At 44.2% G+C, this 27,822-nt stretch overlaps 1 protein-coding gene and 1 long non-coding RNA gene across 9 annotated transcripts; one reads left to right on the plus strand and one right to left on the minus strand.

Moving 5' to 3' along the window:
• Positions 1-6,731: 6,731 nt before the first annotated feature.
• On the plus strand, positions 6,732-10,697 carry en2a (engrailed homeobox 2a). Its single transcript, XM_003968033.2, has 2 exons — positions 6,732-8,842; positions 10,343-10,697. The coding sequence occupies exons 1-2, from the start codon at positions 8,356-8,358 to the stop codon at positions 10,660-10,662; spliced, it is 807 nt and encodes a 268-aa protein (XP_003968082.1). The 5' UTR covers positions 6,732-8,355; the 3' UTR covers positions 10,663-10,697.
• Positions 10,698-11,109: 412 nt separating this feature from the next.
• LOC105416999 (uncharacterized) lies at positions 11,110-27,579 on the minus strand. 8 transcript variants are annotated; one of them, XR_003889747.1, is made up of 6 exons: positions 27,140-27,571; positions 26,570-26,630; positions 24,915-24,979; positions 15,695-15,843; positions 14,131-14,238; positions 11,110-13,576 (listed from the first exon to the last, which is right to left on the minus strand). It is a non-coding gene; the product is annotated as an uncharacterized lncRNA (long non-coding RNA). The 8 variants fall into 8 exon arrangements; XR_003889748.1 differs by having other exon boundaries at positions 11,110-13,482; positions 14,131-15,843; positions 27,140-27,579; XR_003889743.1 differs by having other exon boundaries at positions 14,131-15,843; positions 27,140-27,579.
• Positions 27,580-27,822: the final 243 nt, after the last annotated feature.

Raw genomic sequence — 27,822 nt, forward strand, 5'->3', positions numbered from 1 at the left:
CATTTCCTGCTACAGCAAACTGAAAGACTCCATTAAAGTGCCGTGGTATTGCCAAAAAAGACCACCCCCTCTCTCTCCCTCTCTCTCTGTGCCCTTCTTTCAAGGCGAAAAGGCAGTCACGGGTCCATCTGACAGGCTGGCTTCAACCATCTGTAGACTGGACTGTTTAGTGTCAGCATCTCTGGGTGCTGTCTGCTCACACAATAATTGGCAGGTAATAATATGTGTAGTGGGAAGTTGTTTTTCAGTGCCACAAAGTCACATTTTTGGAAAAAGATGCGGATTTAAGTTGACTTTCACCATCTTTCCTCCAGGGCGGTGAATGCATTTATGCCTTTATAGGCAAATAAGTCCTCTTTCAGATGTAGATCACAGTTCGTTTCAAGAATAATCTTGGAGTGATAATAGCTTACATTTTCAGGACAGGGCTCATGATAAACTTTACAGGAAAACATTAAAGTACAGCTTAGAGACACTTGTTCTGCTCAGGAAACAGGCCTGCGCTGCTTAATAGTGATTGCTATTGTCACCACCAGATGACACTGTTTATCCTCTCAGGTTGTCTCAATGTTATTACCGTGACGACTCAGCGCCTCTAGCGGGAGGATGAGGTACAACAACGAAGGCTCTGGTATTCCCAAGAAAAGCTTGATATTTGTAGTTACTTTTAATAAAGTTTATCCCTCTGATACTGTAAGAAAACAAATACAGTAATCTATTGATCCCACACACATTATAAATGCATTTGGATGCACGCTGAACATAGTATTTAAGCATAGATTTCGCCCCCTCAAAGCCCTCCACAAACAATGATGCACACAGAAATTCAGATTCAGAGAGATCATTTATTAAATAGTTCCAGGGATATTATTCCAGGAATATTTATTTCACACTGCAGTGAGCTGCAGAGTCACATGCATGATAGAAAAGGTCAATGAAATGGATTGAGTGTGGAGGAAAACCATCGCACGCACTTATTTCTCTGCCAAAAGGTCTTCAGTGGCATTAATGTCCTGCTCTCCATGATATATAATGAAACGATGTGTGTGTGTGTGTGTGTGGGTCGTTTAGGTCTGCTGAGCCTTCATTACACCAGAGCTGGGTCCACTCCTGTCCTCTGCCCTCGATCATTGCCTCTCCCAGCCCTGACCTGGAATAATGAATTACAGCGGATGCCATGGGGGTTGAGTGGGCTTAGCTCAGGAGTGGACTCCATTTTAGCTCAAATTACCTCTCAGATCGCATTCAAATGGCAGTTTCTCTGGCTGTTTCTTGCCTGAACTGAAATGATCTGCTCTTTTTTAATGTATTCAGTCCCGCTCTGGCATTTTTCTGTGGTCACATCTACATCTGCTTAAAAACATCAGCATCGTTGTTAAGAGCAGGGTTGCTCGGCACCGCCTCGTGCGCCCTTCCTGGTGATTCCTCCTCTTCCTCGGTGGTACAGATGACAGGCCAAACCTCGGGTGATGCCACATTATGCACGCCATCCAAACAAATCTGCCCCAGTGTAAATTAGAGAGTGCATCATGGCCCGGATCAGAATGTAAAATCAAGGTGGGTATTAGGAATAACTGAATAAAAGCTAATGGAATAAATCAGGGCGAGGTTTTTCCTTTGCATGATTCATCCAGAGAGGCAAAAAATGCAGTTAGTGGAGACTCAGAGGCGGAGAGGTGAGCACATATTCAAGGAAATACGTCAAAAGATCTTCATGCCTGCTTTGGAGATAGAATGAAACATTATCAAGGTTAGAATAATGTGAATCCGGGACATTCTAAAGGTTCATGTTTGTCATGTTTTAATTAGTCTTCATTAGTAGGCTAAGAGGCATTTCTGGGGAGCAACAGGCATGCGGCCTATTCATCTCACTGCTGAGAGATGCACAAAGTTGGCAGGCTAAATCCATCTGGGAAAGTTTTTATGCGCCTGAAATGGCCCCTGACAGCACGCCCCTCACGAGATAGTGACAAATTCACAACATGTCCGCGGCTGGGAGGGGGTAAAAACAACTCAGGTGCACACGGGGGTGAAAGGGAGGCCGGCGCACATGGCGCTTTCAGGGGAGTCCAGCTCTATTTTGGCGAGGTGAGCCGCGCAGGGTTCGATGCCACACAGGGAGAGAGGTCGAGTGGCCGCTTATGAGTGACCCCCTCCCACTAGGAGACATGGCAAAAATGTCTGCTCACGTTTGGAATGAAACAGAAATACCCCCGGGGAAATGGGGTGTGTTTTTACTTTTAAAGGCAGGTTCTGCGGGACTTTAGGTACATTTTTATGCGCGCTGGAGATGTGATATGTATCAGGGGTCTTTAAACTTTTAACTGGGGATTTAATTCTGTTCCGAAGAACCAACACGAGCTTCTTCTGCAGCAAGTGTTTTCCACCTGTCTCCCCCCCACTTGTTCCTCCTCGGCACAGGTGGATGAGGACTCCCAAACACGTGACCCGTCTTGGGGGTTCCGCGTAAACTTTGGGAGAGCGCGAATGCGCCGCGTCAGGTACTGCGGAGGACCTTGGGAACAACTTTCCTGTGGCCCGTTTTCATTTAACACCCCCCCTCCCTCCTCCTACTTCCCCCCAGACGTGTTGGACAGCCTGTTTGTTTTGTGTGACTGACAACGTCGACCCATTAACCTGACAGGAATAGTAACCACGTCTGGTTTCAGCTTTGCAGACAGATTAACACGTCCTGAAGCTCCAGTGAAGCTCTGGGAACGGAGGACAACGTGAGCCTAACACGGAAATGTCTAGGGGAGCAACTCCTGGGGGGTTCATGCTATTTATGAGAAAAATGTAGCAGGTTCTTTTCTCCTGATCTTAAAACGCAGCCAGGAAATAGTACATTTGAATGAAGGCAGCCATTTAATTCAATGGCTGCGCTTTATTAATAACATTTCCGTCTTTATACCTTTAAGTTTGAGGTTTTAGAAACAAAACTGACTCGAGTCCTAAACGACGACAGTGATGTTCCATTTAAAACAAATCATCTTTAGAGGAACTCAAAAAACACCTCTTAAAGCTATACTTTAAAAGATAACCATTTTATTTAACTTGTGCTGTATTTCACTGACGAGAATATTCTTTAATTTGACTGCAACATTGTTTTCAAGATTATTCACACAATCAACTGTTTCCTGAAGCAAACCAGATTTTTCGTATCCTTTTTTTTTGGATTTTCATAACTTTTTTTTTTAAGAGACATAAAAGCAGCCAGTGGGTCGTCTCGTTTTCAAACTTGTCCTTTTAAATCACGGAAAAACGCCGCCTTTCCACTTCAGTGTTCTTCCAAAAGCGTTTTAGTGATGGCCGATGGGATCTTATGCATGGATTCAATTAGCTTCCATCTAATTTAGCCGGGGCCATAATTGCGCACAGGGTGGTGCGGCTGCCTGCGCTTTGTTTGGGACTTCTGTGGAGGAATACGAGGCGCTCCTTTAGAACAATTCCAATTCAAATGAGACTTATCTACGCCAGAGCGATCAGAAGGATTAAGAGTTATTAAAACCAATAAAAGGCTAAAACCACAAAGACTCGGGAGCCCGAAAAGTCTCGCTGTATGGCGACTCCTGTGGATTCCTCCAAACACTTTAACTCCACGGGAGAAAAAAAACATATAGACATCAGAAAGGTGCATGGTGGGGCACAGTTGAAAACACCCACATCTTTCTGTTGAATTCAAAGTTTTAAAGCTAATTGGGTTCAGCCTACTTTAGCTCTTGTGCGCTTAAATCGTGTTTGGTGTCTTTTCAGCACGGTTTTATGCAAAAAGTGGCCAAAATACACTAATGTGATCAATTACATTTGCTTTGAACTCGCCTTTCCCTAAGAATACCCTCATTGTTTCACCATTTGCCTCATATTTAACAGACAGTATCGGGAATCAACGCGGCCAACAGACAGACACAAATCCAAAACTATATTTTCCAGACTATATTTCTGAAATTGTTGACTTTTGCGGGGAAAGACTGTGAGCACAATTAGTTCCGTTTCTAATCTTGTCTAATTCGGCGGCCGTGCTCTCGGCTGACCCGGGCTGAAAAACAGGGGGCAGCGAGCTTCCAGGCTCACAAAAGCGCGCACACAAAAAAAATCATACAGGATCATCAAATAGGAGAGACGTGCTTTCAGGTCGTGAAAGGCACAGGAAGCTGGAGGATTTGGTGCGACCCCTGCATGGTGACAGAACTGATATCTTGAGACCCCCATTCATCTGGAGGGAGAGGCATGGTGACCGGGGGAGGGAGAGGTGGTGCCGGGATATGTGGGGTGAAGCGAAGGAGGGGGCGCCCGGGGGTGCATCTGCAGAGGTCCCCACCGCCCTCTGATCTGTGAGCTGGCACACATCACGGCGTCCATTCACAAATCCTCTTTCTGCGCGTCACCTTTTGTAGTACTCCGCGGCGCTGAGCGCCGCTGACGTGGAAGACAATCCTACCAAGCAAAATACAGGCGGAAAAATGGGTTATAGGAACTCTGGGACAGGGCACATGCGCACAATGCATACGATTTGATCACAAGAGTAATAGTAGTAGGAGGGGTGCGTATACGTGTGCGGGAGGAGAAGGAGGAGGTGGGGTCCGGAGAAATGAGTGAATATAAAATAGACCCAAGCTGAAGTCTGCTTGGAAACAAAATAACTGCACTGGTGTCACCCAAAACCCGGTGGTGTGGGTGTAAAAACACACCTTCTGGATCAAACAACCATAAACTAAAACAAAGATGAACTTATATGAACCAATAATCGGTGAACTAGAGAGGCATTGGCTGAATTATTTGAAAATAATATAAATAAATAGAATATTGAAAGAAGAAGGAGTCACAGAGCGGACAAAGGGCTGCTGGAGGCTGTACCTGAACTTTACGTTATATGCTGCAAATATAGGCGTCATCTATGCGTAACGAAGGTATCTGAGCTTTTATTTTAAACGCAGTTCTTTCTTTCTTTTTTTAAACAAAAGCACACAAAGTTAACCAGAACCAACCAAGTCGTGTTTAGATGCTGGTGTCTGGATTTTCTTATTATTCATTTGCATCTGTCTCCTGCCACTTGTCAACATTCTCCTGCAAGAATCAGGATTTTCATCAACAACAAACATACTATTGTCTGGTTTCAATTGGACACAATTTCAATCAACCTCGCCAATGAAGAGAAAAGAAACAAAATCGTTAAATTAGAAGACGGGCTAATTTACAGATTAATTTATAGCTGAATGAGCCAATTAATGGCTCATTTTACGTGGAAATAAGAACAAATCAGGACACTATCATAATATTTAAATGAGGCAAATGCTAGAGCCCAATTAACCCTTAATCAACCAGGGGATATACGTTCATCCAAAGTCTTTGGATGCAGCAAGGGTAAAAAAGAAATCCTGAGTTAGAAACGAAGAGATGGAAAAGAAATAGTTTCTGTTACACCCTGACTCCGTTTGTCTTTAACCAGAAGCCGAAACCTGCCAATCAAGACGCAACGGTGGATTTTTATGTTTGTATTTTTCAGGCAACACTGCAAAAACAGCTTGTTTTCCAACTTAACTATGACTTCTGCGTACTGGTGTTGGAACAGGGAGTAAACCTCCCTGTCCCTGCAACCTCGGTCGCTCAACTAATATTTCTACGCTTGCAAATACATGGTTTGGACGCATGGCAACAAATGTCCTGCGTCAGTGCTAATGATAAACAAGACGTTAGTCCCGAACGCCAGTCTGTTGTGGCGTGGCCCATTAAAATGTGCGCACTTTGCAGCGCACACAGACCCTTATTATGATTCAGAAACGGTGTCATTTCCTCCAGACATCCCCCGTTTTGCTGTGAGGTTAGAGGCCAAGCCCAGGCGGTAGCGGCCTGTCTGTGCCTCCATTGTCTGCTGCTTATTTAGCGCTCAACTTTAATCTGCGCTTCCCCTCACAAGTGAGAAACAATCGCAGCATGAGAGTGGCCTGTCTAATTACATCTTTCACTCCCAACTTTGACTTTTACAGCCCGACGTGAGAGCTATGATGAGCCCTTTGTGCTGCAGACGTGTGAGAAAATGAGCAGTGGGCTTTGTTCAGGAAGATCTTTTAAAAAAATTGATTTTAAAAATCAGAGATGCAGCAAAGCTAAAAATTTAAAAAAAATAAAAATGCACATGTGCACAGGAGCAGCATCAACACGTAGCCCATCTTAAATGATATAATTTAGTTAATGGTTCTTGATGAAGTCTCATTCTGTAGTAAAAATCAAAGTTAGGGTGTTTTACGCATGGCAACGCCTCGAAACTTGGCTTTAAAATACAGATCCGAAAGCACGAGCACATATAGTGTTTGTTAATCTATTAGGGATTGGTTGCTAATTTAATTTGTGTTATTGATAATGTCTTCACGGTTAAAACAAAAGTGAAAACATTTTCACATCGCAACTGTTAGCCCTGCGGTGCAATAATCACAGCAAAGTAGCAAAGCTGCGCGTCATGTCAAATTTTGGATATTAGCCAAGTTACTCCTATCTGGAAAAAAACAAAAGAACAGACAATGCATGCTTGTTACAGCCTAATGAAAAGACAGCAGCTGACTGACTTTGTAGCCGGGTGGCTCAGAGCTCCTCACGCAGCCTCCGTCTTGCTCCTTCACTGGTTCCTGCGGGATGACCTCGTTATTTTACGCGCAGCTCCGGTTCAGACGCCGGCGGAGAAGCGGCTGTGTCGACCCCTGCACACCCCCGTGGCGGTCTGGGAGGAGGGATCCAAACTTAATGCCGGTCCGTAAAGTTACACAAAGTTTTGTCTTTGGCGCGGCTCGGTACCCTGCGCCGTGCACCAAACTGTTTGCATCAGTGATTTCCTTTAAAGGGATACGGACCCAGTTCTCGGTCAACCGCAGCGTCGCAACAGGCGAACTGTGGGACATATGGAGCCTGGTTACAACCCGTACGAGTCTGGAATCAGACACTCAGACTTTGGGGTTTTAATGCGTTTTATTGCTCATTAATGAGACGGTTGAAACGTGTCAACATGTCGTGTTAGACCCACCCTAAATCCAGAGTGGCTGCAGGGCTGATGCCAGAAATATTTTGCTGTAGTTTGAGTTTTATTTAAAAAAAAATGAAGTGAAATATTTTAGATTCAATCCACCCTTTAATTACTTACCCAGTCCTCGGAGTGTGATGCAGACGCACGCTGCAGTCACGTTTGGCGCGTTTAACCTTGTCCAGGACAAACTTGACTGTAAAATACTTTCAGCCTATAGCAGTCTAACAAACTTTAACCCATAAAACGCGACACATTTAATCAGATATCTATTTTTTGTCTTATTTAAAATCCTATTTTCTGTCAGCCAATAGAAGTTACAAATTTGACAAACATTTGAATGCCACAAAATGTAGAAACAAGTTATTTCGGTTATTTTTTCAGCAAATGTCTCCATATTTTCCTTAAATTAATCCACTATAATCTGATTATCTGAATGTATTGAACGGTGCCTAGAGTCGTAGTTGCCTTCCTCTTTGTTTTAAGGAAAATTATAAATATATGATACTCCTAATTTATGTCCACCTAGCATGCTTTTATAAACAATACTTCTTCCTAAAAAAAATTTTTTTTTCTTCAAGACACTAATCTTAACATACAACAACAATAATAATACTAATGATAATAATGATACAAATAATAATAGCAACAACAATGATATTAGTAATATTAATAACAGACATTGAAGGTGATAAAAATATAATTCTAGGGAATATCTGGAAACATGAACTGGATTTAAATGAGGTTTTTCCTCCGACAGACCAGGACTCTTTCCCTTTACGCAGCCGAGGATGGGCGTTGTGGACTGCGCTTGAGTCTGTACCACGTGGTCTGGTTTCTGCCATCCGATTGGTGCAAGGCACGTGTCTGGGAGGACGGTGGGAAAACGTCACTCGGGGGGCTCGTATTGAAAATAAGAACAAAACTCCAGAGTGAGAGTATTAGAGCATCAGTTTAGGAGCCTCTTTATTTACCCTTAGTTTAGTTTAGGCGTAGGCACGACTGGGCAACCTGACGCGGATAACATTAAACTGGACGGTGCGCAAATGGCACAGGTTTCAGCGCCCCGATATCAACTGTAACCCGATATTGGGGGGGTTTATTATGAAAACTATGCTTTTCTCCGAGGACGCTACCGCAAGGCTTTGCATGGTGTCCAAACCACCAAGTAAAATCTAAGTTTTTTATTTATTTATTTTACGCGTGCGGGGTTTTTTTTATTTTACATATTTTTTTTTAAATTTTATTTTGCGAGCGCAATCCCCGAAGTTCTTTACGATTTTTTGATCGACGCGGAGAGAGCGACAAAGGGGTTAAAGAGAGTAAAGCGGGTAAAGTAAATCAGTATGGAAGAAAATGATCACGGCAACAGAGACGTGGTGGAGCGGCAGGAGTCGGCGGACGAATCCAACAGAGCCATCCTCCCGCTTCTCCAGGCTCCGGGGAACCTGCAAATCCCTCACCGGGTCACCAATTTCTTCATCGACAACATCCTGCGGCCGGACTTCGGACGGAAAAAGGATGGGGGCACAAACCGCGACGAGAGTAGCCTGGCGTCGCGGGAGAGCCACAACAGTCCCGCAGCCCCGCAGACCGAGTCGGAGGGGAGCACAGTACCGGCGGAGGGGACCTCCACTCCGCACACGGTCACCGGGACTAAGAAGCCAGCTATAGCCGCCGAGGAGTCCCTGAAGCCCCGCAGGGAGAACGGAGACCAGTGCCTAAGCTCAGACTCAGACAGTTCCCAAGCCAGCTCGAACCCTTCCATGTCTAAGCCAATGCTGTGGCCAGCCTGGGTCTACTGCACCAGATACTCGGACAGGCCTTCTTCAGGTTGGTGGCACCGTGCATGCAAATCACTATACACCCATCGTACCTCGGTAACCTGAAATACCCCGTAACACTGACCCAGGATGCCTTGACCGACTTCTGCCGAGCTCAGAGCAGAGCGGAGACCAACGGCGCAGCGCCGATAGAAAACTTAACCAAATATAAACACAATAATATTAGAATAATGTTCATGGCAGGAAAAAACACGATTACACGAACGCGCGTCTTGTTAGGATAGAGTGAATGGTAGATTACTAACACGCAAACACGCCATAGCGTTCCGAGGCCTCATCGATTGTATACTTATTAAATGCGCGTAATTTCTTCCAGTTTTCAGATTTTTGCACGCACTTTCTTGCACGCAGACCTTTGATAGGCGCCTCTTTCTGGGGCCATTACGCACAGTTTGATGGCTGTTATAAAATCTGCCCATATGGAGGCTTCTTGCACATTTCCTCGGGGTCGCGATCTGACAATCGTGGGGGTCCTGTCGCCTAAAAGATCTCAGAGGGCATCGTCGCGCCGTGTGTTTAAACCTGCACCAGCCACATATTTTGGTTTAATTTTAGGGAAAACACGTGCATCAACCTCTCTGCCCAGCCTGATTTTTTTCCATGGTGTCCATCAAAAGTGCAGTACGGGTTGTTCTCATGCATTATGTAACGCCGTGGAGTGGGGTAGAGAACTACTACGAGTTGTAGAAGCGGTTGGAATATACACACGCGCGCACGGGCTGCTTCATCAGTGTAAAAACGGTTTCATTATTTATCTTTGGCACTCCGTTGGGAGGGAGGGGTGGAGGTAGCGAACAACTCTGCAACAAACAGGCCTCCATCCTGATGGAAAATTAATGGCAGTGCGATGCGCGCTGCCCGGATTCTGCTCACGTTTGCCCACCGAGGAGCTTCTCTGGTGTCCCCACATGAGAGAAAATAAAGGGAAGCCAAGCGGCGGTTAGAAATTCAGGTGGTGTTTTGGATCGACTGCAAAACGGTGGCTTAAAAACGTAGGAGTAGTGCTTCCTATAGATAGATCTCTGTCACAGCAGCCCCTCTCTCTCTCGCTCTGTGTGTGTGTGTGTGTGTGTGTGTGTGTGTGTGTGTGTGTGTGTGTGTGTGTTAGCAAAGAGAGGGAGGGCACGGTTAGTTTTAAGTTTGTTTGTTAAAATGATCAGCTCTACTCTTTTTCATTTATTATGCACAATTTGCCAAAGGGGAATTTGGGGTTTAATCCTTTTTTTTTTTTTTTAATCACTAAATAGCTGTTTTTTATTGGCAAAGTATGTTCCAATGTCTCCAGTTATTGTATGTGTTATTTTACTGTTAATCTGGGTTTACGCACGCGTAAAGTAGCGGATTGCAGTCGCTACGAACAGAACGGGAGTTTTAAAGAGGAACACATTTCTTTTTGAGTATTTTTCACTTGCAACAATATTCCCGACCGCGTTTTGACAATGTGTGTCCGTGACCAATGTCCCCCTCCCTCCTATCACCCGCACTCCAGGGCCAAGATCCCGCAAACCAAAGAAGAAATCGACCAGCAAAGAGGACAAGCGACCACGGACGGCCTTCACAGCGGAGCAGCTGCAAAGACTCAAATCGGAGTTCCAGACAAATCGCTATCTGACCGAGCAGAGGCGGCAGAACCTGGCGCAGGAACTGGGCCTGAACGAGTCCCAGATCAAGATCTGGTTTCAGAACAAGCGGGCCAAAATCAAAAAGGCCACCGGCAACAAGAACAGTCTGGCCTTACACCTGATGGCGCAGGGACTGTACAATCACAGCACCGTCACGTCGAAAGACGAAAAATCAGACAGCGACTGATCTCCAGCGAAGAACGCCTCCTGACGAAAAAGAGCCTATAGTAATCCTATCCTAGAGTTTTCCTTTTTTCCCCACAGATATCACCGCAAAACCCCGCCTATGGGAATATTTAATGACACCACAGCAGAGAAATGTAGGTCTACCACAAAGTTCTATCAGTACACCGGGGCCCAGAACACGACTACAAATATTAAAATAACATAATTCAGTTGCAGTATAGGTCTATTTAACGGCATTATAGGTTCTTGTAGGAATATTATAGTGATTTTTCGTTATTTGGGAGGTTTTCCTGAGCCTATAATGCAATAATTTCAAATAAAAGGGCCAGAGTGGAGTATACCAGCATAAATTGTTTAAAAAATAGAAATATTTCTGCAATATCACGTCTATAAATGATGTTGTATAAAGGTATGTTTTCACTGTTTGTCGCCCCCCGAGAGCTACGAATGCCTCCACCCTTCCATTTTCTAACACAAACCTATGATTGTCATCCTTTTCCACTGGTATCTGGCACTTGATATCTGCCGGCGATATGAACAAACTGAAGTCCAAAGATGAAATCTATTTTTTGTTTTCTGCTGCAGCCAGGCTACTGTGAATTTAAATAAACGACAACACCATTTTTATTATTATTATTTCCGCGCTTTGTTGATTTCCTATTTTGATGTTGCAAAAATGGACGGAGGAAGAGGCGGTGTGCGTTATTGTCGAATCCAGCTGGACAGGTTCTGCATTTTGGATTATAAAAAGAAAGAAAAACACAAGACCAGTTTGTTGTAAGGACCGAGAGAGGCGGTGACTTTTCCCCCTCTAACCCACCAATTAAAAAAATAATAAAAAATGCTAAGCTAGGCCTTGCTCACCCATGATTGTTTCATAGCCTTTATATTACGCGCTTATTACCTTCTTTACAGTACATCAGTGCAGCTATTATAGGTTTTAAATAGCAATATGAATCATTTTTGTAGCTGAATGCATTAAAGGCTATAATGCTGCCTGTAAAGTCACAGAAACAACTCTGTAGCATAAGGACAATGATGACAACCATTTTTACGCACTATAGTATCGAAGCAGGATACTGATGTTATTGTTAAATCCTTCTCTATATACAATTTTATTACATATCCATATATCATAAAAAGGCAAATCCGTCAGTGACTGTATTAAATCTTATTGTTGTTGAAAGGACTTCATATGTGTATTTATATAGATTATATTGATTAAAAAACTATCCAATGACCAGTGTTGCTTTAGAGTAGATATCTGAGGTGTTTACACTGCTTGTTTTTTCTTGCAATAACTTCATTTTTTCCCCTGTTTTTGTGAATGGAAAATAGGTTTTCGGGGCCTTTTGCATGAAAGCTGCAATTTGTTTCCTTGGGCAAATAACTGTGTCTATAAACTTTGGTCCTTATCGAAGTATGATCGAGCTCTGTTTTTCGACTGTATCCATGCCAAATTGTGGGATTTTCTGCCTTTTTCAAAGTGTTTTTTCTTTGTTGTGTATCTGCAAAAAGTGTGTGTGAATTAAAATCCACCAAACAGAAACACACTTTGCCTTAAAGTTCACGTTAAGAACTTTCTATGAAACAGAACTGTGCCGAATCAGACGAGCAGTATGACTTCAAATGCAGACTATTCAAGTTTAATGCCTTTATGAAAACTGCTGGTACGACATTATGAATTTACTCATCAGCGTATATCTATCTATATATGAACATGTTTAAATGAGATGACAACACAGAGTTGTAGAATACGATGCTATTTTTTATTTTGAGTTGAAGTATTCTTTGGTATAAATGTACATAATTTGTATCATGTATTAATTGTGTAATTAACTTCCTCCTGAAACCTGCAAAAGAGTAAATAAACCCTGAAGATTATACATAAAAAGAAGGTTGCGGGCTCTTTATTTACAGCAGAATGTTCATTTATTTCCTCAACCACTGCAGAAGAAGCACCAAATATGACCTCTGTGCTTCTTCTGCAGACACAAATTCGCCCAAAAACATGTTATTAGAGAAAATTTTCCAGTGCTGTCCAGTTGTTTATCACAATTTTTTAAATAAATGAAGCCCAGATGTCAAATATTAACATGGAAACAATGTGCATTGCATGAAAATCCTCCCCATGTGAACACCCACTCCTGCAGGAGCACATTCACGGAGGATCAAATTCATGGGTTTTGAGATTAAACCATTTTTCAAAAAGCACCCCAAACATTATGCGAGGGAAAGCCTTGAACAATTCCCAGGCATGTTTCCTTAACAATGCCTTATCTGCATTTCCATACTTGCACCGCTAGTCTTTGAACGCCACGTCTAACGGCCGGTGACCAGCATTGACGTGGATAAGGCTGCTCTCTGCTCTGTCCTCGCGATGGTCGGACCTCTTCGCCGCTTCGGGAAGCAGCCTGCGCCTCTATCATGGGGCAGGGATTGGAGTTGAAAGAGGAGGGCGGGAGGGAAGGAGGGAGGGGGAGGGAGTCAGGGAGAGATGCTGGTGAGAGAGAGAGAGAGAGAGGGAGGGAGAGCGAGAGCAATGAAGGTCAAAGCTCGCCATGGCTGCAGGTGGCTGGTTCCCCCCTCCCACCCCTCAGTAACCCATTCTCCACACACAGCTCTTCTCACTCATCTCCCCCATGCATGCACATACACACACACCTTACTTTCTGTTTTTTACTTCCCCCCACACACACGCGCGCAGACACACACCCTCCTGTTTTGTAGCTGTGAACCTTCATCAGGAACCTTCATCTAACCAGCCGCTGCCTCAAGTTCACACAGGGACACCAGTACGTGAAGCGAGCTGCAAACACCTCTGGAACAAAGAGGACAGTCGCTCGTGAGGAGAGGGGTGAGGTTCAGGTGGCCGAGCGACCGGGAGTGGCCTCGGCTCTGACATCAGGAGTCATCTGAGGAGACCGAAGTGGATAAGAAATAAATGAAATGAAAAAAAAAAAAAATGGCTGGAATATCGCATCAGGTTGGTGACAAAAAGTGGAAACGAGCCCAAGATCCATCAGGAAAGTATCCTCTTAACACAAAAGAGCCTCATCCCGCGTTGACCTCTCCCTACAACCCTCCCCCTCCCCTACTGAGTCATTTACCCACAGTTTCTAAATGCTTCCTATGGCCAGAGTGGAATCTGCTCAGAGGTGCCCGGGCTTTGTGGCGGAAACATAATTAAAGTGGTGAAAGATGTAAAAGGTGAAGAATGGGGATGACATCAGGCCAATTTCACACTTGGCACTCGAATGGCTCGGTCCAAGCCAGGACTCTTGCCTCGCAACACAGATCAAAGGCCACTGTCATCGCACCAGCGCAGGAAAAAAAGAGGCAAAAGGACACCTAACTATGCTAATCCCCAGGACGAATATATTTTAATCTTGTTAGAATACAAGTTAATGCCGTGGCTCAGTGGCTGAACTTTTGGGCAAGAAAGAGAGGTGGACAGAATTACTTTTACCTTTTCTGCATGAGGTGACTCTGGATAAACAGCCGCAGTCGGAACAAACTTTCTTTGCGGACAAACTTATTATGGAGCTGAATACTGTCGGATGGTGCTCACAGGCCCCTGGAAAAGGCAACAGATTCCATTAAGAACAAATGGGGGGTGGCCTGTGTCACTGACCCCATCTGAAACCCCACTAGGGCACCTAACACGCAAAGGAAATGAGTATTTTGTGGACCGGGTTGTCCCGTCTCACATTGAGCCCTTCTTTCTCCAGAGCACCTTGGTAACCCTTGATCTCTCATGTATGGAGTCAGGGTGCTGGGGCCTGCAGAAGTTGACTGGGAGACAATAGCCAGCGGATGCTTTCTGGAGAAGTCACACCCAGGCAACTCTCATTTCACACACCGTGTTTGAGCGGCACTTTTCAATAAAGATTCTTTTTGTTCACTTGACCAAATTCAGGGGGAAAAGAAGGAAATCTCCAAGAACCGTTCTCCCACGATACTGCTACCGTTCCAGAAAGAACCTTTTCCCGCTGTGATGCGAATAAAACTGTTCATTTGCCTTGTATTTCTTCTTAAAAAGCTGTTTTAAACACGGTTTAAGTATCAATACTTGTGATCAGCAACTAAAACCAAACTAAAGCATCAGTTCTTCACTTTTGTTTCAGATTTATCCTCCTTTAATTGCATATTTTTCTAATATTGGAATACCCATTAGACTTAGTAAGATTAATGTTGAGTGTTTTGTATTTCCAGCGAGTATTTTTGTCATTTAACTGATCTTATTTTTGTTACACTGCAATGTTGAAAGGTTTGTTTTAAAAAGTGCTTAAAAAATACAGGTTATAATTATTAATATGGCACATGAAGTGTTGAAACCATTAAATGCTTTCAGCTTGGACTTATTTATAACTTGTTTGTTCTTGTTCCCAACCTTTTAGGCATTTCATGAGTTTATAAAAATGAGCCAGACACATGGACAGAAAATGATAAAAGTACTCTGTAAATATTGTTTAGTGCTCAAACCCAAAAGCAGGAACTTCTTAAAGGCTGTTAAAGTTTGTGCTTTGCATGCAAAATTAAAAATCTCTCTAAATACTCACACGGTAAAGGCTGATTCATAAAGGCAGTTTAAACAACCAACCTCAGAGCAGCTAGTACACAAAGAAATGTGCCCGTATGGAGTCGAGAGTAAAGACACACTCAGATCTGCAGCAGTAACTCTGAATGCACTGAAACTTCCTATGTGAGCTAAAACAGGCGGGAAAAAGAAGCTTCCAGCAGATGAAGAACTGTGAACGTGGGTGTGACTCTGTAAACCACGTCGAGCCTTCACAACAATCAGCTCCGTGCTCATTTGGAGACAGAAATGTGAGAACATGGTGGAAATGCACACAGATCCTGGACCTGCACAGGAGCCCCATCAGTTAGACAAATCAAGCTTCCAGCTTGTCTTCTTCCTTTGTTTTCTATACGCTGAATTAAGATGTACGGTGAACGGTCACGCCGTTTCAGGGTTTGGTTACCAAGCTGGTCTTGCTGGTCAGACAGGGTCAAGGATGCGTCTGACTCACCTCAGACCTCTGGCTCTCCCTCCGAGGAGCAGCCTGTCACTCACGCTGTGGTTACGCATCATAGCTGACAGAGGCGGAGAGTGAGAGCTCGACACTGCGGCGGCAACATCATCACTAAAACCATCCTGGGCTGACATCTTCCTCCTCCGCTGTGAAGGAAAATGGGAGAAAACAAACATTCACAACCAGAGAAACAATAAACTGTCACTCGGTGCGTGCGGGAAAGGGAATATCCAGATTTTTACCTTAAGATTCTTCACACTGCAGATGAATGAGGTGTTGTAGAGGTCTAAAACAGCTTCATTTTAAATGCTGCCTCCACATATTTAGCCTCTCAACATCACTGGAGCAGCAACAAATGGATTTAGTAAACACCGACCGCAGCCTTTTGTTTGTCTGAATTATGAATAGCCACAGAAACGTTTCATTTCAGAATATTACATCCAAATTCAACCTAATGCAAAACATAGCATTTCCATCAGGGCTTTGGGACAGATGATTCCCTGCCAGGCTGAAAACGATATTTCTGGCATGTAAAATGGCAGCTCGCCAAGACCTGGGTCAAGAGTTTTAAAAATATTCCATTAAACTGTATCAAGAGGCCATATTAGCTACTACAAAAATGTATTTAGCGTGAATGCTATCAGTTTAGCTGCAGGGAAACATATATGGTTTGATCCTTCCTGAATTTCTGTGCAGAATACGCCAAAAGCTGTGGCAAACTGCTTATTTCCGGGGAACCGGCGAAGAAAAAGGGGCGACCGCTGACCGATTTCAGCATCTACCTGTCCAGACGTCCTTACATTGGACACCATTCTCATTCTCTTGAACACACCAAAAATAATCTTTTTTTTTGGAGCCGGCAGCCCAGCTCCCGCTAGGTCGACCGTGCCTCGGCTCGCTGAGGTGGGCGTCCCTCCCTCCCTTCTTCGCTCATTTTGCTGCACGCTGCCATTTTAACTGTGCTTGAGTGGCAGGCGAGAGGGTGGGGTGGGCGGCGACGGCAGCCATGATGGTGGAATCGCTACACCTAGTCAGCCTCAACGCCAAGGTCAAACACTGGCCCCCGTTGCAGGCCAGCCCAGAACCTCGATTACCAGTGAAGAGCGCGTAAAGATGGCACAGGTTAATGAGAAATGAATCCCAGAATGTATGGTAGTGGCATCAGACCGCCTAAAACAGGACAGAACAACGGATAACAAGATTACTTACTGAGCACAGGAAAATTCAACGTCCCAAAAGCCTATCAGACCCTCGAGCAACAAAAACCCCGAGTAGTTAACTCTGTAGTCCATGGCGACCTTCCTCTTCCCACCATTATCTAAATAAACGTATAGATCTGCCAGTGAGTTCATATATGTGGCTCCTGAAAACCGGACTGGCCACTGTGGTCATAACCACGACCCCACCTCTGTACAGCCCCCACACACACCAAAACAGAAAAAAAAACCTCTTCCTTGTCGGACCAGAGTGGCTCCTAACCAACTACGTTTGAGGTCGAAGTTCATGGCGTCCCCTTGGCAACACCGGGGTAACACGCAACAGTGTCTAGACAGGTCATGGTATCTCCCCAATGCCCAAAACAGCCCACCGCCCCCTGGCTCTTTCCGGAAGGAGGTGTCAGCGGCAGCCAAGTGCATGGTAAAAAGAGCAGGGTGGGGGTGGCCTTTGGCCCCCGCAAGGTCGGATCAGCACCTCCACCCTCCGATGATCAAAGACGAGGATCCTCCATGCCAGGGCCTTGGTCAAAGGGGGCAGGCTCGGGAGATGAACTCTGAGTGTTCTATAATCTAGATGTGTCCAGACCCAATTGTCTTCTTTCACAACCCAAAATGGACCCTTCCGGTGCCGCTGATTACATTAGGGAGGACAGCCTCTTTTCACAGAGGCGCCCGGACAAAAGAGGCGCTTCCGTGCCCCTCGCCATCTGGTCCCAAAATAACAGAAAAGGTCCCAGGAAAGGAAAAAAAAGAAGAACCCAGCCCAGCCAGCACAGAGCCATGAAAGAAAGGAGCAGTGTTTGAATAGATGGGATGGCTGAACAGATAAGCAAACATACAGTAAAGCCCCGCACGTTCACGCTGATTGGAAGCCAATCTAAATCAGCAAACAGGGCGGCGTGATGTGACGAGCAGGTCCGCAAACTGTTGATGGATTTAAGCGGATTGGAAATTCTGTCCCGCACCACTCGAGACGTGTGGCGCACGGCTTATTTTTTTATTTTATTCCTGTCGCGTGAGCGTGCAAAGGGTTTTTGAAACATTCTAAAAACCGATATTAAAGAATCGCTCATGCCTAAATATGCAAACATCGGGGAGGATCCGTCTCTGCTGCCCGCGTCACATCTCTTTTCTGTTACACTCCACTGTCATTTTTGATATGATCGATGCAGCTACAGCAGGGGGACGATTCATTTGTATTATTTCGTCTGCTGCTGCTTCCAAGAACCCTAAAGCGGACACATCGCTGCCCTCCTAAAATGAGATTCCGGACATTAGCATTTGCAATATTGCAGCATTGTGACGAGTTTATGAGTTTGGGCTCAATTTAAATCAGTCATACGCAAGAATGTAGCATGAAGCTAGCCAACATTATTACAAAGATAGCATACGTATAAAGTTTTGCAGAAGGAGCATGACTTTGCTCAGGTCACAGCGTCGTGGACCTTTAGGAGCGTCGATTAAATGCACGGCTATGCATGGTTTGTTTCTGTCGAGCGGTCCGCGAGGAAATTTGTCAAATAAACAACCTCATTAGTAGCAGAGGTGATCCTGCCCTTCATCCTAAATGGTTTTGTCAAGAGAAAGGTGAACGTGCAGAAGTGTGGATGAAGTGACGGCAGCCTGCACAGGACAATCAGCTTTGTCAAGCTAATGAATGGAAGCAATCCTGAATTCAGCTTCCTCGAGCTAAAGAAACAATTCAAGGAAGGGTTGTGGTTAAAAATATATTCATATGAATATTAAGAAGGAAATTAAAATCGGCCGCTCTGGCCACCGATTCTGAGAGGGAGGCTTGAACGAGCTGAGAGTATTTCTATTCAAACCTGTTCAGATTTAAAGAAAAGGTAAAGGTATAAACAAAAAAGAGCTTCCTGCATTAACTGCAGACTTCTTATGGAATTCTAGATATTTATACAGGAGTGACAGGAAAAGGTGCAAAAGATAAAAAATGGTCTTTAAGTTCAACTTTCCCCCCTTTTGCTGTTTGTTTCTTCAATAAATCATCACACTGTGGATGAAATTACAGTTTTCTGTTTCAATTACTATTTAAATGCACTGAAATAAAGATGAAGCGTGTCAGGCTGAAAGATTTGCATCGAGGATGATAGAACAGCGCAGATAAATATCCTGAAAGCGTCTGACACCGCTGCTATGGTTCCTGACAGCTATATATGAGGAGAAATTACCACAGCCTGCGTTAAAAAAAAAAAGTTCTTCAAACATGACAACGAGCTCTTTTTATCCCTGCTGTGATTCAGCGAGGAGTTAGCATCTGATGTTTTCATCTGTCGTCTCTACAAGAAGTTGTAATTTGAAGAAAAAATGTAGGGAGAAGAAACAGCCGCGGATGTGCTGGTAAAACAGAAACAAACAGAAACACCAGTTTGACACTTAAATAGTGTTGACTTGCAGATGTGTGTTGACTTTGCTGGTGAAGGTGGGGCCAGATATGAGGGCCGTGCAGCAAATCCATAAAATTAGCCTGGGAAGCCAAATCTCAAAGCATCACCTGCAGATAAGACACATCCAAGGCCAAAGTTGGGTTGAAAGATCATTTACAGACAATATTCATCACAGAACTGTTCTTGCAAGCGTTCATGCACAGTAACAAAATGAAATAAAGCAGTTTTTATAGAATCCATGACTGGCGATGTAGCAATTAATGCTGCCTCAAAATCTAATTTTGCCATTAAAACCTCCAGTAACTAATGAATAAAAACAATCACACACTGGAAATTCTAGTTTAACACTAACATAGGTGTTATAAACATTAATGTTATATAATATAACATCAACGTCTAAACCACAACACTTTTTATATCGCCCAGCTCCACTCAATATGTCACTTTTTGTATGAAAAATGTCTAAAAATCCCATGCAATCTGGCATAAACCTCAAAGAATGGCAGCTACCTGGCCAGCTAGCCTGCTTAAAGTTGTTTAAAACTTATTTCACGGGTTGTTTTTCTTTGCGATTATTGAATTCCACCAGATTTTTGGGGTGTTGTTGGAGAAAACTACATTGCAGATACCGGATGCGCTCACTTGCTCGCTTCCTAGCATCCCGACATGCTAAACTTTAGAAACGCTCACTTTCAAACAGAAGCTTCAGAAAACAGGAAACTGTTTTATATTCATGTATGACTCCCCCCCCCCCTTCCGTTTTGAAGCAGGTAGTGTGGAGGGAAAAACACTGGCAGAGCAGCGATGATCACAGCCAGGACTGAAGCTAACTCCTCATACATCCATGCATTATGATGTCCCTGCACTGCTAAATATCTGCTCCCGCAAATATTTTATTCACAACATATATTTTTAAAATGCAACAAAACAAAGCTTCCGACAGAAGGTCAGCCCAGAATCCGGGACTTATTGATGAACGACACCGTTTCCAGACCGTTCCAAACTTTCACAATAAAATTAGCCATTTGGAAGCGAGCTCTCAGTCCTCCACATCATTAGCTTCAAGAGCGTCTTCAATGTAAATAGAATCAGTCTAAGAGCAGCAGCGGCAGCTTATGATCCATTGTTGGTGCATCTGCTGGGGTTTCCGTGGAAGTGGCAGACACCAGATCCGCGTTGCCGCTGTGGAATGAGTGAAGTGAACGTGACAAACTGCACAGAGGGCAGGTGGTGCCACTCAAGTGAAGTACACAAGAGGAGGCCCAATCTGTATTTTGCGGCTCTGTAATTAGCTCTTTTCCTATAGCGCTCTCTAAATTATGACATCAGGCCTTACGCGTTCCTCATTATTCACTGCAGAAAACAGGCTGGAAATAGCTCCCAATCCTACTGAGACCTGGGAGCTGTGTTCAAGGGAGGGACGAGTCGCTGTGTGGAACCAACGAGAACCAACGCGACACCTGGTATTTTCCCAGTAAACTGGGCTGTTGCACACTGCTGAGCACGACGGCGAGGTCTTTAATTGTGGATGCGGTTTGTCCACGTGAAGTTGACGCGCCTGTGAAATACAAGTGGAGCTTTAGGAGTGGTTCTATGTGTTGATTTACTCGGCGTTCTCGTTTCTTTCTGTAAGATAGCCTCAAATGGCAGAAATGTGAGGAACAACTGATGCAACACTTTTATGAATTAACTTAACACAACTTAAAAGGCTCGTGTTTGTGCAAATCCCCGAGCTCACTCTCTGACTCTTCATCTTCTTCTTATGTCACGTTATTCCATCACTCATTCCCCGGAAAAAAGGTGGAACGGGTGTGTCGATAAAGCCAATAGGAATGGAAACAACTGATTTTAAAGTCTTCCCAGTGGGGAGAACATCACAACAGCTGTCATATTATTTGCTTACGGGGACTTTGGCCCCTGACTTAAAGTCAGTGCAAACTCTTTCAAGAGGGTAATTAGTTGGAGGCGGTAATCAGTGAGCGATGGAGATAAAAGGACTCAAAGGAAAACAGGCAGAAATGAGGTGGGACCGTTCACGCTGCCGTCGGATTCCAAAGGTCAGGTGCTAAGTCCTGTTAAGAGCCTCAAAGGGCACATTCTGGAGGCCGAGCGCTCGAGTGGCTGTTTGGGAACGCCGGGCAGATTTTAAGCACACAAACATGAAAAATATCAATTTCACATTCGGTTTAACGCTTTCACACTCGGCGTCACTTACACCCGGAGAGGAGGGCCGCGGAAGACAAAACACAGCTCCTGGATAAGGATCATGTTAATGCCTATCAATTAGGATCAAAAAGGGATTAACTGGCATGGGTGCGGCGGTGGGACGGGGGTCTGCGCAAAGTCACTGAATACCCGGGGTCGCACCCCCGACTTCATTAGGCCTGACCTTTCCCCGCCATTGTGTGATGGGGAAGAGACCCGGCGGTCTGCATTTCCCCCTTTTACCCACCTCAAAAGGCTTATGGGAAGTCAAATATGAGAAGCTGCCAGAGATCAGTAAAATATGAAATATTCAATCTCAAAGTCCGGGGAGACTTATTAGGTTACCCCAACTTGGTACAGGTGGGTATTTACTCCCCCCCCCCCTTCTCGCCCCAAATGAACTCATTCTTTTTCTGCCTTTGAGAGAAAAGTCGGGGTAACTAATTAGTCGTGTCGCAGCCTCCCCACACTTGACGAGCTCAAACTTTGGCTGACTTAATTCGCCAAAGGTCAAGTGGTGGAGCTGGAGCAGGTATTCCAGGTGAGTTAGAATGAGCCCCAATTAAGGAAAAATGCAAACACACCCTTGAGTCTCGCAGATCCGACTTGGAAGGAAACTTTCGGGAAAGCTTGTGAAAATGAGGAATTTTAATGCCACGTTGTTTTCACCTGGCAACGCTATTTCATTTGACTTTTCCTGCTACAGGTTGGGACTTTGCTGCGCTAATTTGCAACTCTTGACTCACCTAAGAGTGACTATTTGACAAAAAATGGGGGGAAAGAGACAAAAGGAAACTCTGGAGGGAGTCTTTGGACAACACAGCATTAAGATTTGGTGATTTTAGTGTAGATGCAGGCCCCACTCCGGTCTCCCTGAAATGTGCAGAGTGGTAAAATGCTAACTTTCAACCATTTTGGCTGCAGGGTTGAGAGGTGATACTTTAGAGAGCACGGTGTCAGACCTCTGTGGAAGTCAGAGCATCGCCTCGTCCTCCCAGAAAGTTATTTGTTTGAGGCGTGCAGCCTCAAACAGGGTTAATCTGCACCAGGCAGGGCTGCAGCCCTCTCTGGACTGTTTAAAAAGCCAGACCAGTGAGCTGGAATACAAGAGGACTGCTGGAAGATGTTGGAGTTGCACAGCTGAGCAACGTGCACGTGCAAAAAAACAAACATATTCTTTGACATTAACAGCTGTTTACTTACCTGCACAACGGGCATGTAATCAAAGTTTCACCATCAATATTATCACCAAAGTCAGAGGAAAGATCAATTTCATAGCTCAGGAATAGTTCCAATATCATTTGCACATTCTGATTACCATATTATGCTAATACCAGGTGAACAAAAGCACAGTCAAATAGAAATTACCAACAGAACCACTGAGTCTAAACAACAAGAACCAAAATTGTTTGTGATGAACTGATGTGAAAAGCTACTCATTACAATCAGAAAACGTTTTTATCATGACTGGAAACAACTAGTGGAATTCACTTAGCATCTACGAACGCCACTAAATATGTGCAAAGAAGAAAAACAATGCGTTTTAATTCCTTCCTCTAGCGGCTAATGAACCAACAACAAAGCACGACAACAGAAACAGGAAAATGCATCTCTTGCTGCCAGTCTGAGGGCAAAAGAACTGAGGAGCAGCTAAATTTGTCAGTGAGTGTTGTGGCTTTGGAACTCAGACTCAGTGGATAAAAACAAATAATGAAGAGGTCAGAGGTCACCTACAGCCTCCAATCATATGGATTCCAAAAACCCAACCTGAATTCTTTAAAACGATAATCTACAAATAACAAATCGAAGGCTAAAAAAATATTTAATGCAGCGTCGTTTGTGCTCCGTGTCATTTAAATGATCCGCAAAATACACAAAAATCAAGAGAGAAATATCTCGGTAATATATTTACATTTAAGGACCTAAATAAATATAAACAACGTTGGCCCCAAAGCAACTTTGGCGTTCACAACGCAAATGCAACTCCAAATAATAATAGCTGCAAAGATATTTGGTGTCATAAATTGCTGAATATAAACTGGTAAATAATGCTGGTTAAACTGGCTTCACTTTTTTTGTGAAATTTAAAAAGTGACGCGGCGGTTAAAAAATTTCAAATGCAATCAAATCAGAAGACATCGCAAAATAAAATTGATAATTGCTTTATTGGAGCACAGGGCGTGCTAATTTAATGCTTGTGTTTAACCTGCTCATATTGTTTTAGCAATTAAAAATAATTTTTTTTTAAAAACAGAAACAATGTCGCTCACGTCGATTTCATAAAATAATATTCTAAAAAAATCCAAGCACGCAATTAAATATAATCGAGCAATAAACCTTAATGATACAACCACAAATTCAAATAATCATCTAGCATTTAACAGTACGGTAAATAATTATATTTGTCACAATAGTGGAAATGTTAAAAACGTTGACAAAAGTTTAAAGAATCATACGGAAATAAAATGCGTATAAATTCTGCTAAATTCTGCGAAAATAAAAACCAAACACGCGCAAATCTTTTTCAAATTTGAAATCGGCGGTGAGTGTTTTCCCAAAAAAAAAAAAAGAAAAGCTGCAACACAGTTGCTGGTGCACCATCAGATTTCATTTTGTGGAAGCTTCTGTGGAAATTCTCTCATGTGCCACTGCCTAAACCTAAAATGGACGCTGCTGGCCTGGAGTTATCGATAGCTAGGACAAGCTAAGGATCACAGCTGTGCAGCGGTGCTCTGAGAGGGGAACTGGGAAACGGATCCATGTCTGGAAAGTTGCCAGGAGGCGTCTGAACAAACCAGTGAAAGGCTTGATTTAAAATAAGCCACACCAGTGTCAAAGGAAACTGCGTCATTACAGGCTGGGAGGGGGGGCAGCCCAGTGCTGTGGGAGACAATGGCAGGTGCTGCTGTTCTACACAACAAATGACGATGCTCTCCGTGTGCACAAAAATAACTGGAAAAAACATCTTTCCTGCACGGCTGGGGCAGAGTTACAAGCGCAAACGAAAGCCTGTTTGGTCCTGACATCGTGGTGATGTTGGACCTCGTGACCGTGGTGAGGGTGGAGACAGGCAGCCAATGGGGGAGCAGCATTCTGAGCCTCTCCTTGCATCAGCATTTCCAAGATAAAACCCACAAGATCCATATCAGTGGTGAGTTTGTCACGAATGTGGGCTCATAAAGGCAGATTTTCCACAGACGACTGAATGATTTGATTAGTCCTTCCATAACGTCATCAGGAACCAAAGCTGAACCAGTAAACACTGGCCCGCAGCCCCCTCGGGCCGGCCCATCCAGTCCCAGCAGCACCTTAAAGCATTCCTGGGATATCTGGCCTCCACTTTCAACTTGCCTCCGTGTGTTTTAATGAACAGGTCAACACAGATCTTACCATTTGGGTGGACACGCTCCAGTGTCAGACACGACGGCGTGACAGGCGGCGAAGAAGCAGATCTGCTGTGACAGAGCAGAGGAAATAATAAACAAGGGTTCCAAAGGGTTAAAACAGACGCAATTCCCCTGATAATTTTAAAGACATTTCTAGGATCACTTTAAATGTTTTAAATAAATAAAAAATCAAAGCAGCATTTGCTCAAAATTAGCATTATCCATTCAGTTTGTTTTTTAATGATCCTCATAAATAGCATTTAAATTGAATTTAACTGCAAATTGTACACTGAACGCCCCACGCTTGATGGGACTCATGTCATGTTGTTGCCTTTTAGGAGCTGCAAATGCAACAAACAGGCCTGCAGAACAAATGCTGCAACACGTTTCGCAGCATTTCCAAATAAGAAACATCACCAGCAGCTGCCTGGAAGCAGACAAGTATGCAGTAATGAAGAGATCTGTCCAGGCTGGTCACTGATATGGCCCACAGATAAACATCACACACTCGCTCAGTGAAGGCAACACGCAGCGCCAGACTGGTGCTCACAGCACTTTAAACTGCACGAGTTTATCCTCCCGGACTGGCAACATCGACACATGCGCTCCTACGCTTTTTATGGCTTCTTAAAGCACTAAAATAAGTAGTTAAATCCACTAAACGGCGTGCTGAAATATCAGGTTTATCTATCGCTGCATGATTGAAATACAGTAATTTATTCCTGCGGCCATAAAAGCAACAGATAAATGATATAAAGTCACCTTTATTCACCTGATAGTCACCTAATATTTAAAAAAAACTGTGAAACATTTTTATTTTGGCTTGCAGGACGCTGCAGTTGCCTCATCTGGCACACACAAAACAGACAAAACGGTTCCTCCGGGCCTCCCAAAAACAGGCAGATCGTTCCAGAAACAGCCAGACACGTAGGTTTTCACGACAACACAACACCAACGGGTAACAACGGAGCAACGCCACAGAGGTGAAGGCATTAGTGTAACATTCATCCCTCCGTGACACACAACATATACGGTGCTGTGTCCGGGTCACTGTGGATGCATCACCATGCTTCCAATGTGTCTCCTGCCTCCTCACATTGATTCATATGCACCATGGGTACCAACAACAACGCTACAGCCGCCATCTTGCCCCAAAAACGGCTGGGAGGAGGGAGGAGGGACGCGCCCCCCCCCCCCCCCCCCCCCCCCCCCTTCTGCAGTCATATGACTGAACCGTCTGCAGACAACTGCAGTGACCGAGCAAAAGCGTCTAGACGAGTCTGAGCCAGCAGCAGTGGTGTGAATGCACGCGCACGAGCCCGCCACATTGATTTTGGGCGGATCGATTTGGGTTCAGACTCTTTTCATTTAGGCACAAATGAGATGGCGAAGCTCATCGATCTGGGTAGGAAATTGTACTTTAATTAACATCTTCGAAAGAAGAGGCATGGAGGCTTGTTTCAGCTGGGAAATGATGAAACATTTCAAAATATACATCTAAAGGCAGAATTCAATGGGATTAATGTGGAATTAAGCCTTAAATGTCTGTCCGAAAGGTTTCTTATGAAGAGAAACTAATAAAACAGTTTCACTGCTGTTGTTTCATGCAAGAAATGAAACTATTCAACTGTCTGGGTGAGTTCTGTGCACAAAACCAACCTTTCTGGTGCACTTCTGGATGGTGCATTCCTCTTTATCTTCAGGGCGGCTGGATAAAAACCTGCAGAAAGAATAGCAGCACAATAAACAGGAGAAAAACAATATGAAACATTACATATTACCTCCTTTCTGGGTCACACAGGTGAGTTTGGAATGCAGTAATTACGGTTTTGCAGCTTGTAATTACACCGTAATTGAAAGAAATAGGTCATACTGTGAAGGGAAATGACCACGTGACGCCAGCGTTAGCTGCTACGTAACAGGTAGCTTGCGCGCACGTGGGGTTAATCAACAACGTCACGTCAGCAAAGGTGCGTCACCTGCGCATTCTTCTGAAGTCGCGTTAAGGAGGTCAAACCTTCAAAACAATGCGGTTCACTTCGCGACACGAAACACGTTTTCACGTCGCACGCAGCTGGATGCAGCGTAATCTGAATTATGCGCGAGGACATCAAATTAAAAAATATATTTTAAAAAAAGCCGCGCGGCGTTCGGAAACACGCATTTTATTCGGGTAATATGCATGACTGCAAAAAACAGACGCAACTTAAACTCCAGCGTTTGTCTTACCTGCCTGCGCATTCAGAGCTGTTAGACTGCAGAAGGGAAAACTTTCACGGCGTTTATCTCAAAGATATTTGTTTTGGCTGGACGTAGGAAGCGGCGGACGTAGGCGTTGGACGCAGGCGGCATTTTCTTTTCTGTTTTTTTAAGTCCCAATCTTCGTCCGTGCAGCTAAATGCCGCGAAGAGGTGTAAAAACTCCATCTCCTATTTTATCAATTTCAGACAGACTCCAGACAGTGGGTGACGTGCCTGCCTGCCCCGCGCGTGCACGTCGAATGGCGCGGGAAGCGGCGGCAACACCTCCTGAGTGACGGGGCCGCCAGCCAATAGCGACTATGACTTGAGTCCGACAGCCAATCAGAGGAAGCGATGAGCATGTAGACCCGCCCCCTCCTCACCCTCTGTTGACAGTGCACTGAATTAAAGAAGAGTCTGAGATAAGCAGTTTATTTCTCTGAAATGTGGGTCACTGACTGGAGCCTGTTCAGTCTGATATTCCTTTTAATCAGAATATGAACAATTATTATTTCCCAAACACTAATTATCATTATTAACACAGGTCTGTAGGCTTATTGTTTCAGACTGTAGATAGATAGATAGATAGATAGATAGATAGATAGATAGATAGATAGATAGATAGATAGATAGATAGATAGATAGATAGATAGATAGAGAGCACATACTCTC

Source organism: Takifugu rubripes, chromosome 10 (genome assembly GCF_901000725.2).
Source record: "Takifugu rubripes chromosome 10, fTakRub1.2, whole genome shotgun sequence".
NCBI classification, from domain to species: Eukaryota; Metazoa; Chordata; class Actinopteri; order Tetraodontiformes; family Tetraodontidae; genus Takifugu; species Takifugu rubripes.

Excerpts from the sequence above, each read along its gene's own strand:
- en2a (XM_003968033.2), top strand. The coding sequence starts at position 8,356 with ATGGAAGAAAATGATCACGGCAACAGAGACGTGGTGGAGCGGCAGGAG. Across the intron at positions 8,843-10,342 it reads CTCGGACAGGCCTTCTTCAG|GGCCAAGATCCCGCAAACCA; the intron begins GTTGGTGGCACC and ends CCCGCACTCCAG.